Source organism: Camellia sinensis, chromosome 5, assembly GCF_055761805.1.
Source record: "Camellia sinensis isolate YWXY chromosome 5, ASM5576180v1, whole genome shotgun sequence".
In the NCBI taxonomy this organism is placed as follows: domain Eukaryota; kingdom Viridiplantae; phylum Streptophyta; class Magnoliopsida; order Ericales; family Theaceae; genus Camellia; species Camellia sinensis.
Window position 1 is genome coordinate 136,964,017 of NC_138965.1, and position 18,412 is coordinate 136,982,428.

The 18,412-nt window shown below is 36.3% G+C and overlaps 2 protein-coding genes across 7 annotated transcripts; one reads left to right on the plus strand and one right to left on the minus strand.

Moving 5' to 3' along the window:
- Positions 1-579: 579 nt before the first annotated feature.
- LOC114314663 (serine/arginine-rich splicing factor RS31) lies at positions 580-14,288 on the minus strand. 6 transcript variants are annotated; one of them, XM_082869853.1, is made up of 6 exons: positions 14,150-14,288; positions 13,713-13,844; positions 4,297-4,409; positions 3,917-4,146; positions 3,565-3,819; positions 580-1,495 (listed from the first exon to the last, which is right to left on the minus strand). In XM_082869853.1, the coding sequence occupies exons 2-6, from the start codon at positions 13,816-13,818 to the stop codon at positions 1,486-1,488; spliced, it is 714 nt and encodes a 237-aa protein (XP_082725979.1). In that variant the 5' UTR covers positions 13,819-13,844; positions 14,150-14,288; the 3' UTR covers positions 580-1,485. The 6 variants fall into 6 exon arrangements, with proteins under 6 accessions (XP_082725979.1, XP_082725977.1, XP_082725978.1 ...); XM_082869851.1 differs by lacking the exon at positions 580-1,495 and adding an exon at positions 2,462-2,978; XM_082869852.1 differs by lacking the exon at positions 580-1,495 and adding an exon at positions 2,462-2,978 and having other exon boundaries at positions 14,039-14,172.
- On the plus strand, positions 1,130-1,480 carry LOC114314656 (Calcium-binding EF-hand family protein). The gene has a single exon (XM_028261125.2). The coding sequence runs from the start codon at positions 1,130-1,132 to the stop codon at positions 1,478-1,480; it is 351 nt and encodes a 116-aa protein (XP_028116926.2).
- Positions 14,289-18,412: the final 4,124 nt, after the last annotated feature.

An 18,412-nucleotide genomic window follows, 5' to 3' on the forward strand; every position in this document is an offset into this window, starting at 1 on the left:
AATTTACACCATGCATACAGGAGAGTTGTATTATCATGAAAATATAATTTTTTGTCCACCGCTCCTCTGAAATGCAATTTTTTTTATTTTTAAATAGCAACAAATAGTCTCAATCTAAAAAAAAAAAATGTGCCAATAAATAGTTGGACACAAAATCTTAAACATGACATTTAAACTATAGTAAACAACAATAGTAATATTGGATACAACATATCACCATGAGCAATCTCACTTTATAATAAGAGCCACAACAAATTTTTTTGTTTTGGACATGTATGGTAACTTGGATCAGTTTGTACACACTAAACTAAGTTCTTACAATTTAAACAAACCTTTCGAAACAGGTTAATTTCTTGCTGTTCGCGGCCTCAAGAGTTTTACTAACGAGAGGAAGGAGAGTCGAACATGAGATCTTAGAAGGAGCAAACATCCAAGTCCTAAGCTTCACCATCAGGCCAAACCCTTGAGATTATAAGAATCACAATATGGTTAGGCTAGTAGGATCCAAAACTTATCTATCTAGCTTCATTTGCTCTTCTTAAAGGAACTAGACACAAAACACATAAATCTTCATATTTATTTTTATAAATATGATTGTATTTATAATTGTGAACATTTATCTTACATATGTACATTTTATGTTTTTAGAATAATACTATATGTATCAATTTATATATCAATTAATACATTAACAGATGATAGAGAATAATTTTATAGGTTTTGAATTTTGTGATGTGTATAATAAATGAGACTAATTTTTAAATGACAATATCATAATAATGTCTTAACTATGGACGAAAACATTTTAATTTTTTATTGATAAGTGAGCGTTACCCTCAATAATTGTTCCAACCCTAGACTTTGGGAATATAGTTTCTATCACACACAACAAGCGTGGACGGTTTTGCAACGAATCCAACCGTCCATTCAGATACCACCCGTACCTCATACACTTCCACACCATACACCACCACCACCACTTCTTCGTATATATATATATACATAGTTTTTCTTCAACTTTAGATTATTGCAATGGTCTTCCTTCTTTCCCAGTCCTAACACACTTTCTTTTTGTTCAAAACAAAACTTGTTTTTCAAAGCAATCCAATCCACAAACCTGCTTATAGAAATGGAAACCAAACAAACCACAAGTGTGTACCAAGATTTGCTGCCAGTGATGGCAGAGAAGCTCGATGTGGACGCCTTTGTGTCCGAACTTTGTGGAGGGTTCCGGCTTCTGGCAGACCCTACGACCAAGCTGATCACGTCAGAGAGTTTGAGGAAGAACTCCGCACTCCTGGGGATGGAGGGGATGAGTGAAGATGACTCGGAAGCGATGGTGAGAGAAGGAGACCTTGACGGAGATGGAGCGCTTAGTGAGACGGAGTTTTGCATCTTGATGGTGAGGCTCAGCCCCGGGATGATGGAAGATGCAGAAACATGGCTCAAAAAGGCGCTTGATCGGGAGTCAGGACGATGATCCGGTTAAATGGTTCTGGTAAAGACAATGGATGATATAACATAATCATGTGTGAACTAATAAGAAAAAATTGTTTGTTCACAGTTGCATATATGAGTATGTTCAAGTAATATAATATTATGAAACTCAGTATATTCGCTATTCAACTGAGGGGGACTTGAAAGCAACAGGCTTTGGGAGGCTGCAAGCCTGCAACTAGATAAACTGCTCCTGCACAGTCCTCCCTATACCTTTCTTTTTCTTTTTCTTTTTCTTTTTCTTTTTTTTTTCTTCTCACAATCAATAAAAGAAAAACAGGAAAGAAGAAATTGCAACTCCCAACAATAAAACTCAAACTCAAACATCATGTCCGGGTAAAGAAGGGTGTCATCTACTTAAAATATAACTAAATAAATAAATACGAAAGAGAAAATTTCTAGGTTTCCCAAGGGAGACTTGGAGTTCCAATTCATTGGAAAACGGTGAACTACCACGACTTGGTATCATTCCCAGTGGAAAAACAAACAAACAAACAAACAAACAACCTCAAAGCAGCTAGAGATTTGATCAGTGGCTTTGTAACCACCTAATTAACCAGTTGATATCACCCAAACTCAAGATCTGAGCTCCACGACATCAAAATGGAAAGATCAAGGGAAGCAGCAATAAAGAGTGATAAAAACAGAGAGAGAGAGAGAGAACACTATGACCCAACCCATCTTGCAACACCACTAAATAGCTGGTTATAGTACAGTTGGGGGAAAAGGCTGGTTAGCAATTTCAGGAAATGTGCCACCAAAAAGAAAAACCAGGGAAGGAGGTAAAACCTACTAAAAATGAAGGTAGAAATGGATAAATTCAATTGATACACACATGACCAAAACAATTCTTACTCCATACATTGGAGATAAAAGATTTATAACTCGCCAAAGGAAAAAAATAGAAGAGCATAAAAACAATTGCTAGAAGTATACCACACGCACACAAAATAATGAAAATACGTAGACAAAAAGGAAATTATCAAGTTTGCAAATAACTTCACAAATCAATTTATTCTTATAGTTCGAACACGGCCCAAAGATGCTAGTTCATCCAATTAAAATAACTCAAACATCTACTAATGCTACTAATGCTGTGTTTGGTTAGGAGATTTGGGGAGGGATTTGAAAAGGAAAATGGAAAAGGTATGTGAAATGTGAATAAATCATGCCTATATTTCACATAGTTTCACACACCTTTTCCCTTTCTTTTTCCAAATCCCTCCCCAAATCTTCCAACCAAACACAGCATAAGGGTATCTACTAATGATGATCACATCCTCCATATCTATCAACTCAAACACAACACATCCAACTAAACATACACAACACATCCAACTAAACATACCCCAACTAGCTTCTACCCTACATGATGTTCCTAAAGCCGTCACAAGCAACCACAAACTGACATGTTAACCAAACTTCATCCTTTCTTCAACCTGATGATCGTTCATGTTCTTGACCTTCTCACAGGTGAGTGGCTGCAAAAAAAAAAAAAAAATGTTAAAAAGAACGAAAAATGTCAACACCACCCAACAACCCTATGAAACTCCAAACTAAAAGCGCATGGATACACACAACCTAAGAAGCACTGACACTCCAAAGATGGGTGTTGTGTCTGACACGGTGGGGACATGTGGAAACATGTGTCCACGTGTCCGACACGCCACATACGTGTCAAATCTAATTATTATTTTTTGTAGGACAGATTGGGGACACTTCATAAACACGTGTCCTATGTTCGGAGACAAATCGGGCCACTTTTATTATTATTTTTTTTCAACAATGTTAGAAAAGCTTATTTGGAGTCAACAGTACATGGGAGTAACGAAGAAAAAAAGTAGGAAAAATAAAAATATATCCACATAAACATCGATGTCTCTCATATATATGTATGCTAAATTTTTGCTTATATACATAGTAAATAAAATACATTTTTTTGTCCATGCCCGTATCATTGTTCGTCTTGTCTGTGCTTCTTAGCACATGACTCAGATTAACAGTACTGCTTCCGAGAAAAATAATAATAACAAAAAATATAATAAACTTTACAGGGTAAGCACCTACCTCCGATATCTGCTGTATCCAGGGCTTCCATGTCTATCATATGATGGACCATTGTACCTGTCGTAAACTGGGCTGCGAGCCCGCCCATAGTCAGGACTTGATCGGCCCCTACGATGCACTGGACTATGTGAGTGCCTATAAGGACTATCTCCATGCCTACCACCATAACCTCTTCTGGGGCTATCATATCTGTCTTCCCTCTCACCATCATCCTTTAGAGCATACTCAACAGATACCACCCTGTCCAATATCTCGCTGCAAAATCAGACATCACATTACATTAGTTCACCTATTAATGTAGGTATTGAGAATCCTTAACAAAGCAACAAGACAAACTAATACATCACTTTACCTCATGTGTGTACACTCGAGAGCTTTTGTGGCATCCTCCTGTGTTTCAAACTGAACAAATGCAAAGTTCCGTCGAATTCGAACATGCAGAACCTTTCCATAAGGCTCAAAGTGTTTTTCTATATCACGGACCCTTGTGCGGATTGGATCAAAGTTTATAACAAACAATGTTTTGGTAGGCCTCTGGTTTGTCATCGACCTAGAGCCATCACGAGGGCGGCCCCGTTCACCCTTCAAGAAATAGAACCAAACAATGATTAGAGTTTTTACTAGACAAAATGAGTATGGAACTGATCAAAGTTTATTTGATGCTAGGAGGAACAAATGAATGGAGACGAGAAAAGTAAATATAATTATATAACTAGTGATGAACCAACAAACCTTAGCCCACTCCACTGACAGCCTGCGTCTGTCATATCCAAATGGTAAGTGGTCAAGACCACAAATGGCATCTTCAGCGTCACGCTCATCTTCAAAATAGACAAAAGCAAACCCTGCAGTAACAGAACCAGAATCAGAGGCGGAAGTATATTCCATGAGTTTCATCAAAGACCACCCAGCATTCACTATGTCAGCTAAATCAGGATCTCTTTGCCTAGCAATAATGAATGAAAATACAAGACCTGCAAATACGTGAAGAGCTGATGAACAAAAGGATGTAGAGGCCTTGCATGATGAACTAAATCATGATCATTGTGGCATATTAAAGGTTTAAAAGTTCAGGTCTGAGTTGTCATTGCTAAGCATGCTTCGCCATTCAAACAGCACGAGTTCAGTAATGGGAGGCATGACATGACAGAATTGGATTCATTGATCCCCTTACGATCAGTGGTGGCAGGCATAGCATGAAGAATTGAAAGATCCCACCACAACCATTCTTGTGAAATGGCAACTTTGGGCTCTGAGTTAAGTGAGTGACAGATGATGGAGTGACTGATGATTGAGTGAATAAAGTGCAGAACAGGTCCATCCGTAAGTAGGAGTGCACGCAGGCAGGAGGGTTTCCTTTGCATTAGAAGTTTATAGCACAGAATTTGGAAAGCCAAGATAGAAGCTCATTATCCCTTAGTAGATGTTCCTGCGTCAAAACAAACACTTAAATATGGAGTTCTTCTCCAATGAAATTTCAATTTTTGGCGGCCATTTTATTTCCTGCCCAGGATAGATACATTGGATATGCACACTACATAAGTAGCTAGCCATTCATCCATATCCAATGACTCCAGGGTTGAAAATTTTTAATGTGAAGCTACTTGAGCCTGGTTAATTAAAGGAGAAACAACATAGAAGCATGCACCCTTAATAAACCATAATAACTCCCCACCACTTTTGCCTAAGTTTTGGCACTCTAGATATGGAAGGATCCAAAAGGTGTTAAAAACTAATTTTTAGGAAACACTGTTTAAGTTGTTTCCTAAATTTTCAAAAAAAAAATTGAATGATATGAAAACATGGGCGTTACAAAACTTTACAATGTTTTTTCTGTTTTTGAAAATATAAGAAATACAAACGATCAACCACATTTTATTTAAACTTTCATGATCCTGGCTCGAACAACATACCCAATAGGATAAAAAGTACGGTACAAACAGTAATCCCAAATCGTGATGACTGACTGACTGACTAATAGCAGCACATAACCAGAGTCCGAATCCTCTCCTTGAGGAGGGTCCTTCATTTCCTGCTTGCAACGGCTCAGATGAGCCGTTGGTCATCCAACGGCTGAGATTATTAAAAAAAAAAAAAAAAAAAAAAAAAAAAATCAAAAATGAAATGTTTTCGACTTCTAGCCAGGAGGGATTCACTTTCACTCTCACACAGCACTCTCACTCTCACACAGCACTCTCCTCCGTCGAACCCATCCTCATCCTCACCGGCGAACGCATCCTCACCGACGGCGAACTCCACCGCTCCAGCCTCTACGCTTCGTGAACTCCACCGTAACGACCACCATCGGTTGAGCAAAGATCTCTTCTTCACGAACCAGGTTGGTCTTCGAACAAAGATCTTTTGTCTTCCAACGTCCGAGATTGAGATTGAGATTTGGGTTTGGAATTGATATGGACAAGTTAGGGCTTTCAGAATTAGGGATTTTATAATTTCAAAATTAGGGCTTTTTAAAAAATTAGGGATTTGGGTTTTGAAAAATTAGGAATTTTGAGTTTTGAAAAATTAGGGATTAGGGCTTTTAGAAAAATTAGGAATTTCAGAAGTAGGGATTAGGGCTTTTACAAAAATTAGGAATTTCAGAATTAGGAATTTGGGTTTTGAAAAATTAGGGCTTTTAAAATTTGAAAATTACGGCTTTGAATTTCTATTCGAACGGCTAAAAATTTAAGGCTTTTAACGTCTGAAAATTTTTTCAATTTGAGGATGATTTGGTAATGATTTTTTTAAAGCATTTTCAGACTCTCTGCATTGTTCATCTATGACTGATGATTGTTTAAGAGAACGTTGATAAATGGTCATCTTGTAATTTCATAACTTTGAGACTATGCTTTGTTCATCTATGACTCTGTGCTTTGTTCATCTATGACTGAAAATTTTGTTCATGAATGAAAATTGAAGCTCATCCAATTGGTCTTTTCATGGAATTCTTTTCCAGTAAAACTTTATTTTCTTGAACCTTTTAATTACGAATTTGAAAAAATGTAGTGTTTTCTGAGATAATATGCTAACATTGTATTCATAGGTCTGACCATCTAGAGTTTTCCTGATAAGCATTGAGTGAAATCATTTTTCTCCGGCATATTCTTGATTTATTTTGTCTTTGCTTTGATTTGACTTGATGCTTGTGAATAGTTGAGATTTATTGTGAAAAAAAAAATATGTTCTCTCTGATTACAGACCATCTATTTAAAAATTCATGGTAAAAGATTGAGTGAATAGAATACATCATTTTGTTCAATATATTTCACTGCAAGTATGGTATAAGCCCTTTTTTTGGGTAAAATAAGTTGAAAATTTTTCTAGTCAATATTGCTTTAGTTCTTTTATTTCTGGTCAATGATGAAGTGTGAAAAAACTAGAAATCCCCTAGATGTTGATTTGTGATTATGTATCAATTTTAAGCAGAATATAACAATCCCAATCAAACAATCAAGACAAAGAGACACAACGATTTAACGTGGAAAAAAACCACAATTGGACACCTCCAACTGTGATCAAAAAAACCACGGGCAACAGCCACAAGACAATCCACTAAGAAGAATTAAAGGAATTACACAGGTATACTCTCAATTACCTAGCGAATCCACAACGCCTAATTGAACCAACCTTTATGTGCCTCTTCCAACCCCATCTTCACCACGGAATTGTCTTTCTGATGAGCCACTCTGGATTCCACCACAGCTTCAGGCTCGAATTCTTCAGAATACACAACTGAAGAACAACACTCTCTTTTGTAGAACAAAACACAATCTTTGATGTACTCTCTTTAGAACATGAGTTGAAGACTCTATCAAAACATCAAAGAAAACAAACAAAATATCCCCAGATATAAACTTTAAGAACCAAAAAGAAGATCTGGAGGACTTTTTCCAATCAACTAGTTTTGGGAGAAAACCAAGTATTTATAGAAAACCAAACCAATCCTAATTTCAGAAGAAAACCAACTCTTTAAACAAATCTGGAAATCTGGGATCGCGCGGTCCGCTCGAGCGCCCTTTTCCCCGCTCGAGCGGAGACTTCAAATTCTGTGATTTCATACAGGCTCCACGCTCGAGCGTCGGTTTTGCCGCTCGAGCGGCAAATCACACTATCCAGTACTTTTGCAGGCGACTGCAGAGATGCTGAGAGCTTCCAATCCCCGCTCGAGCGTCACTTTCCCCACTCGAGCGGGAAGGCCAAAAATGGAAAAACTGGAAAAATATAACATGATCGGACAGGCAACTTTGAATGCATTTTTGCATTTTGCTTCGGGGGCGCTGCCCCTCGACCCCGCCGTGGCGCTGCCCCCTGGACCCCCGCGAGCTGACCAGGCAGCTCGATCCCCGTCATAATCAGCGAAGTGGCAATCTTGAAAGCATTAGCATCACAAACTTCTCTGAATGGCACAATTCGGGTTGGATTCGCATCTAAACACTCATAGCCTTACTGAAATAAAAGTGCGAATAAAATTACAACTCAAAGGAGTTTTGTCAAACGGGATTGCCAATAAATAAAACCTAACAGAGTGAAAGAAGTCATTTTCCATATTGGTCTTGTTTGCATCTGTTAACATCAGAACCAGTTTGCATTTTTCATGTAACCAACCCACAGTTCTGATGTTATGTAACCAACCCATAGTCCATACATCTGTTATGTAACCAACCCATAGTCCGTACAATTACATCTGTTAATAACCATGTCTATGAGAACCAGTTTGCATCTGTAACATCAGAACCAGTTTACATTTGTTATTAACAATGTCTTCAATCTGTTTGCATCTGTAACATCAGAACCAGTTTGCATGGAACAATGTCTTCAATCTGTTTGCATCTATTATGTAACCAAAGCAGAACCATGCAGAGTCAGAAGCATAGCAGTTTGCATCTGCATCTGTTATGTAACCAATCCATAGTCCATACAATTGCATCTGTTAATATCCATGTTTGCATCTGTTAACATCAGAACCAGTTTGCATCTGTAACAATGTCTTCAAGTTGTTCCTATGGGACATATTATTAGAACCAACTTCCATTAGCAACATTAGCACCAACTCCCATTACCCTTCACACTCTGTCCATTAGCACCAACTTCCATTAGAACAACTTCCATTAGCCTTCACACTCTGTCCCTCTCCTCATGTATGCAGATTTAAAAAATGGCTTCTTCTTCTAACATTAGCGACATAAGATTAGTACCGAGAATGTGCAATTGTGGAAGAACAGCTGCCATACATATTGTAAGAACCAACGAGAATGGAAATGAAGGGCGTTTGTTCTTTGTTTGCCCATTGAAATATGTAAGTTGGTAATTCTAGCTATTTTCTTCCTTTATTAGTCACATTAATATTTGTCTTATTGAACTAATGTATTCGCATGCATTGCAGAGTAACACTCCCACTCACCATTACAATTACTTCAAGTTCGTGTCTGAAGATGATGAAGATGTTACGTCCAGAATCCGTTCCAACAGTACAGCTTCTGCTGGTATAACAATAGAAGACTTGAACGATGTAAGGATGAGGCTTCATTACATGGAAAATGACTATGGTCGAAGGCTGCAAAGGATGGAAAATAATATCAAAAAGATGGTGTACTTCATTGTATTTTGTATCATTTTGTACTTTATGATGTAACTTTTTGACTTTATTGTATTTTTGGGAAACTTAATGGAAGTTTGTATCCTTTTGGGTTTTATGTACTCCAACTTGTTATCTATTATCTGTTATGGAATGAATTTTGGGGAACATTAAACTTCTTATCTGTTATGGAATGAATGATGGAATTTTGGAATGAATGATGGAATCAGTATGCCAATCTCATTTTGGAATGTTGGAATGAATGATGAATGATGGAATTTTGGAATGAATGATGGAATGTTATGTTATGCAACTATAATATATGAGGTCAGCATGAATGCTTCAACTGTGTGCAAAACCATGAAAGGTATTTTGTCTGCTGATTCTGTTCTTGTTGCACAGGCAGATTATGATTTATGTACTGAATGCTTCAATAATGGAAAGCTTGACTCTGGATGGTCCCCGACGGATTTCATTCTCATGGAGCCTACTGAGGTTGCTGGTGTAAGTGGTGGGAAGTGGACAGATCAGTAGACCCTTCTCCTCCTTGAAGCATTGACCCTCCTTTTGCCCTTACTAGTTGCCACCTTTTTCTTCAATCCTTTTGGTTGCACAACATGATTCACATCTTCGCATTCCACTTCAAAGCTTTGGGTGTCATCATCATTACGTACTTCATTTCCAACACCAAAATGAGCACTTAACTTGCCTTCAACATCTGCACCTAATGTAGCAAGGTGTGCAATACAAAAATCATAAGTTTCTTCAGTTTCAGCAGCTCTACTTGCTACTGCTCTAAATGCGATCATCAATGTCTTATACCGCGAGGCTTGTTGGAATTTTACATCTACTTCAATGTCATTTTCCTTAATGTGCTGCACAGTTTCGGCTCTTGCTTGTTTGGTCCACCTCTTTAGAATGTATTGTGGAGGAACCTCTTTCATCTTCAATACGTCTCTAATGACCTTCAATGAGTGACAACACAAGATTCCTTCCCTTTCAAACTTTGTACAATTACAACCCAAAGAGCCATCCCTCTCCATCTTCACTTTTCTTGCATGTTTGGTACCAACATCAACAACTGTGTAAATGGTACTAGTCTCGCCATATTCAATTGCTTCTATGTCCGATTCAATGGATTGAAAGTACTCATTTTGAAATTCCTCAAAGATCTTTTTTGTGTAGACGTTACCCATTTGAATTAACATTCTTATTGTTGCTTTGACCTTTGGCAACCTTTGGCACAAAGCATAGCCTGCTTCTAACTCCTTGTATCGCTTCTCGTAAAGTACCCTTTCAAAATGCATGAAGAATTCATTTAAGTTGAAATCAGAACGAATGTAATCCTTCAAAAAAACATTAAAAGATTCACTAAGTTGTGTGGTACTTATTCCCGCAGCCCATGTTGATCTAACATAGGGCCATCCCCATTTTTCTTTCACCGCAAAAGTCAATTTCAACCAATGGTTTTCATGCGCATCATATTTATCAAGCATTTCCGCCCACTCTAACTTCCATTGATTTGCATCTTCAATGTGAAAGAAGAATTTATTTAGTACACCCTTCACCCCCTTATCTTGGAACAAACAGTTAACATGTTTTAATGCATTTTGCATTAAATATCAAGTACACAATCGGTGACTTGTGTCAGGCATAACGATGGGTATGGCTTTAGCCATTGCAGCATCTTGATCGGTGAACAAAGTTTTTGGTGCCTTCCTTGTGTCACATACCGACTCATTAGGGATGCGAGTTCTACACCAAGCACCTTGCAAGCGCAGTAGTTTGTGAGCGGCAAGGCAGGCAGGGTAGATCCCTATCGCATCTCCTGGGTTGGTCCTTGGGCATAATGCACGAGGATACGCAGTACCACTCGTGGAGCCGGCTTCTCGGGAGGATGACAAGCGCCCAGTCCGTGACAAGTGGTATCAGAGCCAGCCTAGGGGCACTGTGATGGGGACGGTACGTGGGACTTACACCAAGCACCTTCATTGTGGGGTCCGCACCAAGGGTGATGTCCGCACGGGACGGGTTTCCCGTAGGTAGGGGAACGGACAAGCATGGGGGCAGGCAGGGTAATGTCCCCTTGACGAGGGCGTCAGGGACTGGCGGTGGTAGCATGTCACGTACAGACTCATTAGGGATGCGAGTTCTACACCAAACACCTTGCAAGCGCATTAGTTTGTGAGCGGCAAGGCAGGCAGGGTGGATCCCTATCGCATCTCCTGGGTTGGTCCTTGGGCATAATGCACGGGGGTACGCAGTACCACTCGTGGAGCCGGCTTCTTGGGAGGATGACAAGCGCCCTGTCCGTGACACTTGACATAGCCTCTAGAAAGTTTTCAAACAACCATACAAACGATTCGGCGGTCTCATCATACAACAATGCTGCACCAAATATAACTGTTTCCCTATGATGGTTGAATCCCACAAAAGATGCGAAGGGTCTATGTTCTTTGTTTAACTTGTAAGTCGTATCAAATGTGACAACATCACCAAATTGGACATAATCCATGATCATTTGTGCATCGGCCCAAAACATATTGGTTATTTGCTCCTCATTATCTAATTAAGCAGCATAGAAGAATAAAGGATTCTGCAAAGATTTTTCTTTAAAGTATTGCAACACATTGCCTACTTCCCCATATGCTAAACTTTGTTGTCTTTTGGTTCTCAAATAATTTTTAGAATCTAATTTCGTAAAACCAAGACATTGCCTTCCACCAGCTTCCCTACCCATGAGTTCAAAAGACTGGCCTAAACGAAGACCAGATTGTGCCGCTAAATCTAACTGAATTGCTTGGATAGTGGATATCTTTCTTTGTGACGGCAACATGTGAGCACACTCGGGTGATACAAGATCATGGTTGTGTTTTTCTTTGAAATCAGTCACAACATATTTTTCAGTACCCTCATGTAATTTAATATAAAGTCGAATCTCACACCCAGTCCTAGTTTCAGCTCTAGAGTTTTTTGACAATGGGTCTCGCTTGTCAACCTTTCGAAATCCCTCCTTGTTGCAAACCAAAAGTTTATGAATAAGTTGATTAGTGAACTTGTCCTTCCTACAACAATCTCTTCTTATGCTAAACCCCATTCTTCCTCCATATGTATTATAAAAATCATACGCACATTATTCAGAATCAAATATCATTCCCTGTTTTGGCTTCCAATCACAGTCATTCTCAGGTTCCATATCGATATCAAAATGCAACTGAAAACCCATATAAATAAAATCTTAAGTTAATGATAGTTGAGCTTTTTAATAAGATTGCAGGGTTGCTTAGGTTGTAGTGCTATGAAAATGAATTGAAATTGGTTTATAGATAAAATTTATCTGGTTTATAGATAGGACCATATGTCATATAAGAAAAATTACTAGAATTAAGGAAATTGAATTATTAAAAACCAGATTAAATTAATATAGATAGATATTGCTTCATTCAATTATTCATGAGATTCAATATAACACATCTAGACACCAGTTAATAATTACATGACCCATGAGACTGCCATGTCTACAAAAACCAGGAGACATACTGTGATAAGGCCCATAACATTACCCTGTTATGGCAAAACTGAGATAATTTACGAGCCTTTTAACAAAACATAACAATAACAATCAGATGAGTAACAAAAGAGGTAAAACACACCAACTATTTATGGATTTTAATGTAAAGATCAAAATTGAATTCTGTTGTTTGTTTTGCTGGGTTATGACTCGAAGTCATAGCTTAGTGCTATATTGGTTTACTATTTCTAATAAAAGGTAAAACAAAGAGAATTTATTGATTTAATAATAAAACAAAAGACGTAAAACACACCAACTGAGAATTTATTTATTGATTGAATTTATCCAATTTACAGTGTGTTAATCAAATAGCAGAACCTTAGAGAAAAGTTAAAGAAATCATAAAGAGGTAAATCACACCAATTAATGAAAACTTGTATTCGATTTCTGACCTTAGTGTCGACTGTAATTTGTAAAGAGCATCAGTCGAAAGCTTTGGCGGCAGAAGACGTCTTAGGTTCTGAGGAGTTCGCCGTCAGTGAGGATGGAGTTCGCTGTCGGTGAGGATGGGTTTGCCGGTGAGGATGAGGATGGGTTCGACGGAGGAGAGTGCTGTGTGAGAGTGAGAGTGCTGTGTGAGAGTGAAAGTGAATCCCTCCTGAGCTGTGTTGTTTTGTTTTGTTTGGGCGGGAAGTCGAAAACATCTCATTTTTTATTTTTATTTATTTATTTATTTTTATTTTTTTTATAATCTCAGCCGTTGGATGACCAACGGCTCATCTGAGCCGTTGCAAGCAGGAAATGAAGGACCCTCCTCAAGGAGAGGATCCGGACTCCACATAACCAACGCAAAAGTTCTTTTGATATTTACAATCAAGGGCCCAACTAGGCCCATTCCTATCAATTAAACAATCCAAGTTCCACTAGTTTTCTAACAATGTGTGTAGTGGTTTCGGTAACTGTGAAAGATAATTTTAGCCATAGAATTCAATGGAAATGTACAAGAAGTAAACCTCAATAGTTATAAGCAATGAAATTATGGAATCGAGTAGTGAAATATACCACATTTCATGTCGACACGCTCCACCCTCCCGTACTTGGAGAACAATCGCTCCAAGTCTGATTGACGAGTATAGTACTCGAAATTACCACAGAACAATGGCCTCATCTTCACAACTCTGCCCCCAAAAACACCTGCAATTCAAATAATCGAAAAAAACACAGTTAATATACTTGCACATAAATTTTGATGAAATTTTTTTATACTGTACAAACGGTTTTGCATCAAACACAAATTATTTGAAAGCCAAGTCTAGTGGAAGTGTGTTTGGCCGCTGAGAAAGAAGAAAAGACTACAGCTTCATCTAATACAAAGGAGTGAAACTAACAAAAACTCAAGTAATCAGTTTTGGGGAGCCAGATAGCTGAAATCGAAGCTTTCTACAACTTTCTTTCGTTTTCTAGGCAACCAAATAGACGATGAAGGGTCAGGATAGTACCTTTGAGCTCTGAATCGAGGAGAGAGAAACCCTAGAGAGATAGCATAAGGAAAGGCTTGGGTAAAAGGAGGGGTTTTGGATGGTTTGTTGTTTAAATAGCTGACGAAACAGAGGACGAAAGTTATCAGAGCGTTGCACGTGGTTCTCTCTTCTCCGTCCGATGCTCAATATAGACAATTTTGACCGCAGGATTCAACGACGTGCGTTCTGGCGGTCCGATCATGTGTAAAAAAATATGGCCTATCTCGCAGACCAAAATCCTTTTAGAAAAATGTTATTTTAGTAATTTTTTTAATTTTTTATAAAAAGATATATATATATATATATATATAAAAAGTATGTGATAATTTATAGTGTTTTTTAACTTTTTAATTAAAATTAAAGGCTGTCAAATCAAGCTTAAATATTAACAATTTGCAAAGTTTACTCATATTTTTTATCAAATTTAAATTTGATAAAAATTTAGGCCTTGTTTGTTATAACTTAAAAAAGTTAAAAAGTCATTATCTTATTTAAATGGTATCATCTTATTTAAGTCATATCACCTCTCTACCACATCACTTCAATATTTCATTAAAAGTCAAAAAGTGTATTTATTTAGATTATCTCAAACAACTCCTTAATAAAAATGATAATCTCTTTTGTCATTAAAGTGATATCAAATGAACAAAACGGTAAATTTTTCATCAAATCGAAGAAACGTTTGGGAAATTCTATTTTTACACCTACTTGTCTCAATGCATATCATTTCTCAGTGCACACACTTAATAATTTGATTATTAATTATTGTTCTCATTCCACACACCAAATATTCCAATCATATCCTTAACTCATATCTTGTACACAAACTAACTCAACCCTTTTTCCACACACTCTCACATCAATCTAGCCCCTCTCATGGAGTCGATGAACAATTCGTCCCAGGCCAAATCAATGGAGTAGATCTACAATCAAGAGTAAATTCTGATCAAGAGGGAATTGAAGTTGTAACAAAGAGCAACTTTGAACTAGGGGTGTTTGCGGATTGGTTTTGTGCGGTTTGCGGTTCGGTTTTGACCCGCCCACATCTATGCGGTTTGGGAAAAAGTCAACCCGCAACCGGCCGCAGTGCGGTTTGCGGTTTGTGCGGATAGGGTTTGCAGATGTACGGGCGGTTGCCGATGGTTGTGGGCGGCTTGCGGTTTACACTTTTTTCTTTAAAAATTAATTTTTCAGTTTTTTTTTTCCCATCGAATTTAAGCATCATATTCAATCTATACATTTGTGATCATTTGACAACAAATTTCTAATGAGTTTACAAATAAAAATTGAATATCAATACATTAAATGAAAGTACCCAAAACAAAAAAACCCTACACTGGCATTTTTGCCATGAAAAAAAAATATATCAATGCATTAAAGGTTGTACTCAATTAGAATTGCAAGTTCAGTAATCAATAATCAAACTAGAAGTTCCATTGACCACCAGAAAGAAAATTTTATTAGGAAAAAGTGGATGAATCACCAATGAAAATCATATAAGAACTAAGTTTAGGACTTGATAATTTTACGGCATTAAGAAAGTTGAGAAATACTTAAAAATAAGGATCCTAGTGTCATAGAGAACATAATGGTACTCTTGTTAAAGTTACAAAGTTGGTATATAAAAAATAATAATAATAATTAAAGTGCGGGCAGTTTTTGCGGGTAGCGGGTTTAACTCGCGACCCGCCCGCAACCCGCAAATTTATCATATTTCAAACCGCATCCGCCCGCATTATGTTTGCGAAACCGCCCATTTAAATGCGGGTTGGGCAGTTTGGGCGGTTTGAGCGGTTCGGATAAACCGTTGCCCACCCCTTCTTTGAACCCAAAAGAATTCCATCTCCATTATCTTCATTAACCTCTATCATCAAACCCATCTTTCTATTTACCAAACAAGCCCTAGTATTTCTATTTGCAAGTTGATTTGTTGAATGAAATCTCATCAGGGTCTTTGTTATTAAGATGTTCAATTTGTATCTTTGCTTCATCATGGTACCGATTTGATAGTTCATATATAATGAAAATGTTAGATTTAGCCAATTAAGGTTTGCAATAAGCCAACTAGGCTTAACCTAGTTGGCCGCCATACCTTCCTTAGGGGTTAGTCCCAAAGAGGTCATGGGTTCAATTCTTTTTAGGGAGTTGAATTAAAGGAATGCAAACACTTAGGTTCTTTGCCAAGGGTAGAGAGATTCTCTCCCATATGTGCTAATTTAACAATTAACTATTAACATTTGCCGATCAAAAAAAAAAAAAGTTTGCAATAAATTTTCCCCAATGGCAGTTCATATATAATGAAAATGTTGGATTTTGCTTTATGAGCTTCTTCTCTGGTAAGGTTTTGTTTTTAGAGTTTAGTTGATAAGAGTTTATTGTAAAATGTTAGATTTAGCCAATTAAAAAGGGGCTTTTTTTTTTTTAAAAAAAAAAAAAAAGGAGTTTAATATGTAATGAAAATTCCTCTACACAACCAAGAATTTTTAATTATTTTATAATATGCTTTTATTTTTGATTGGATGTATAAATATGTGATCTTAATCTGTTTGGTTCACTAGAAAACTAATGCTAAGAAGAAAGAAAAAAAATCATAAAAATCTTCTAATCTACTTGTTTCCAATTGTTTTTGTCAAAAATGAAGAAATTAGAGTTTAGTCTTTTTTTATTTTTTATTAAAAGATGTACACTGAGATTTTTATTTTTATTTTTAAAAAATGTGCATAAAGAATATTTTTATATAATATTATGAGTGTGTTTTGATGTCTATTATTGTCATTTTATTTTAGGATATAATTGTCATTAAAATAATGATTCATTAAGTGTGTGCACTGAGATGACTAGGTGTGTAGAAATAGAATTTCCCGAAACGTTCAACATTTTATCAAATTTCGAAATTCATTGTTGGATGATGATTGAATAGATGACCAGGTGGACAATTGGGTGAACAGTCGAATTTTAATCAAAATTTACTCTATGTTGGAAGATCGGCAAGATGACTGGCCGAATGACTGGCCGAATGACTGGCAAAATTGATAAAAATGATCAGAATACGTTATATCAAATTAAATTTTTTATCAAATTTTAACTCAAATTTAATTAACGACGGTAGATATTCTAATTAGTTGATTGCTTATTGGGCCTACACCTAACTAGGCCCGTATAGTGATAATGGGTCGATTGAATCGAGTTTTATTGTTTTGGGATTCTACTTATACCCACAAGAAAAAAAAGAAAAAATCATTAAGTACATTTAATTTTTTAATATATTTTATTAAATTATTTAGAATAATAATTTATTTTCAATATATCTTCTTCTTTTTTTCAAATTACCTTTTAAGGTACACTAAAATAATAAATAAATCAAAAACTCCAAATCATACGACTTAAAAAAAGCCCTTTCAAAAATTATTAAACAAATTTCTCATTACATATATTCCTTTTATTCAACACATATACAACAACAATCAAGAACTATTCATCTCCAAAAAAAAAAAAAAGCAATCAAGAACTAATTGAGATTTTTAAAAACCACAAAACTAAAATTTTAATCATATGTTTATAATTTTGATAATTTTGTTGTTCAATTGAAACTCTATTTTTGACCCTTCGGATTTAGTTCTTGATATGCTTGATCCCCTAAAGTAGGGATTATCAGTGGAATAGGTCGGATTTACTCGACTCGTACCCTGATATATTAATAGATTTTAACTAATTAGTGGGTTAGTAGGGATTTGACTTATTTAAAAAAATTAAAATCACGTCACACTCTTAAGTCCAAATCTTACGGGTCAAAATCAAATTGAATTGAATTACACATTTTTTATTAGACTTATATTATTAAGTTTTACACATTTATTTATTTTTTAATAATTCATATGATCAAATTAATTAATACTATTAAAATAATCAAATTAAAGTATAAATTCACCAAATTAACAAATTATGACAATGAGAATGTTATATGTAAAAAGTTGAGAATTCGAAAGATATCACCAATCACAGTCAAATTCAATTTTAACAAATTGTGTTTTGTGCATTTTTTTAAAAATACAATTTACAAGGATAATATAAATTGTCAATTTTTTTTTTAAAATAGAATAGTATTGATTTTAATGGATTAAAATTGAATTTAATAGTGTTATTTTTTTAGATAATATATAAATATATATTTTAGACGGGATAGTTTAAGTCGGATTGATTAGATGGTCAGGCTAGATTTACCTATGTAGGTTTGTACAGGTC

Excerpts from the sequence above, each read along its gene's own strand:
- LOC114314663 (XM_082869851.1), bottom strand. The coding sequence starts at position 13,818 with ATGAGGCCATTGTTCTGTGGTAATTTCGAGTACTATACTCGTCAATCA. Across the intron at positions 3,820-3,916 it reads CTCGAGTGTACACACATGAG|CGAGATATTGGACAGGGTGG; the intron begins GTAAAGTGATGT and ends CTGATTTTGCAG. Across the intron at positions 2,979-3,564 it reads GGATACAGCAGATATCGGAG|CCACTCACCTGTGAGAAGGT; the intron begins GTAGGTGCTTAC and ends TTTTTTTTGCAG.
- LOC114314656 (XM_028261125.2), top strand. The coding sequence starts at position 1,130 with ATGGAAACCAAACAAACCACAAGTGTGTACCAAGATTTGCTGCCAGTG.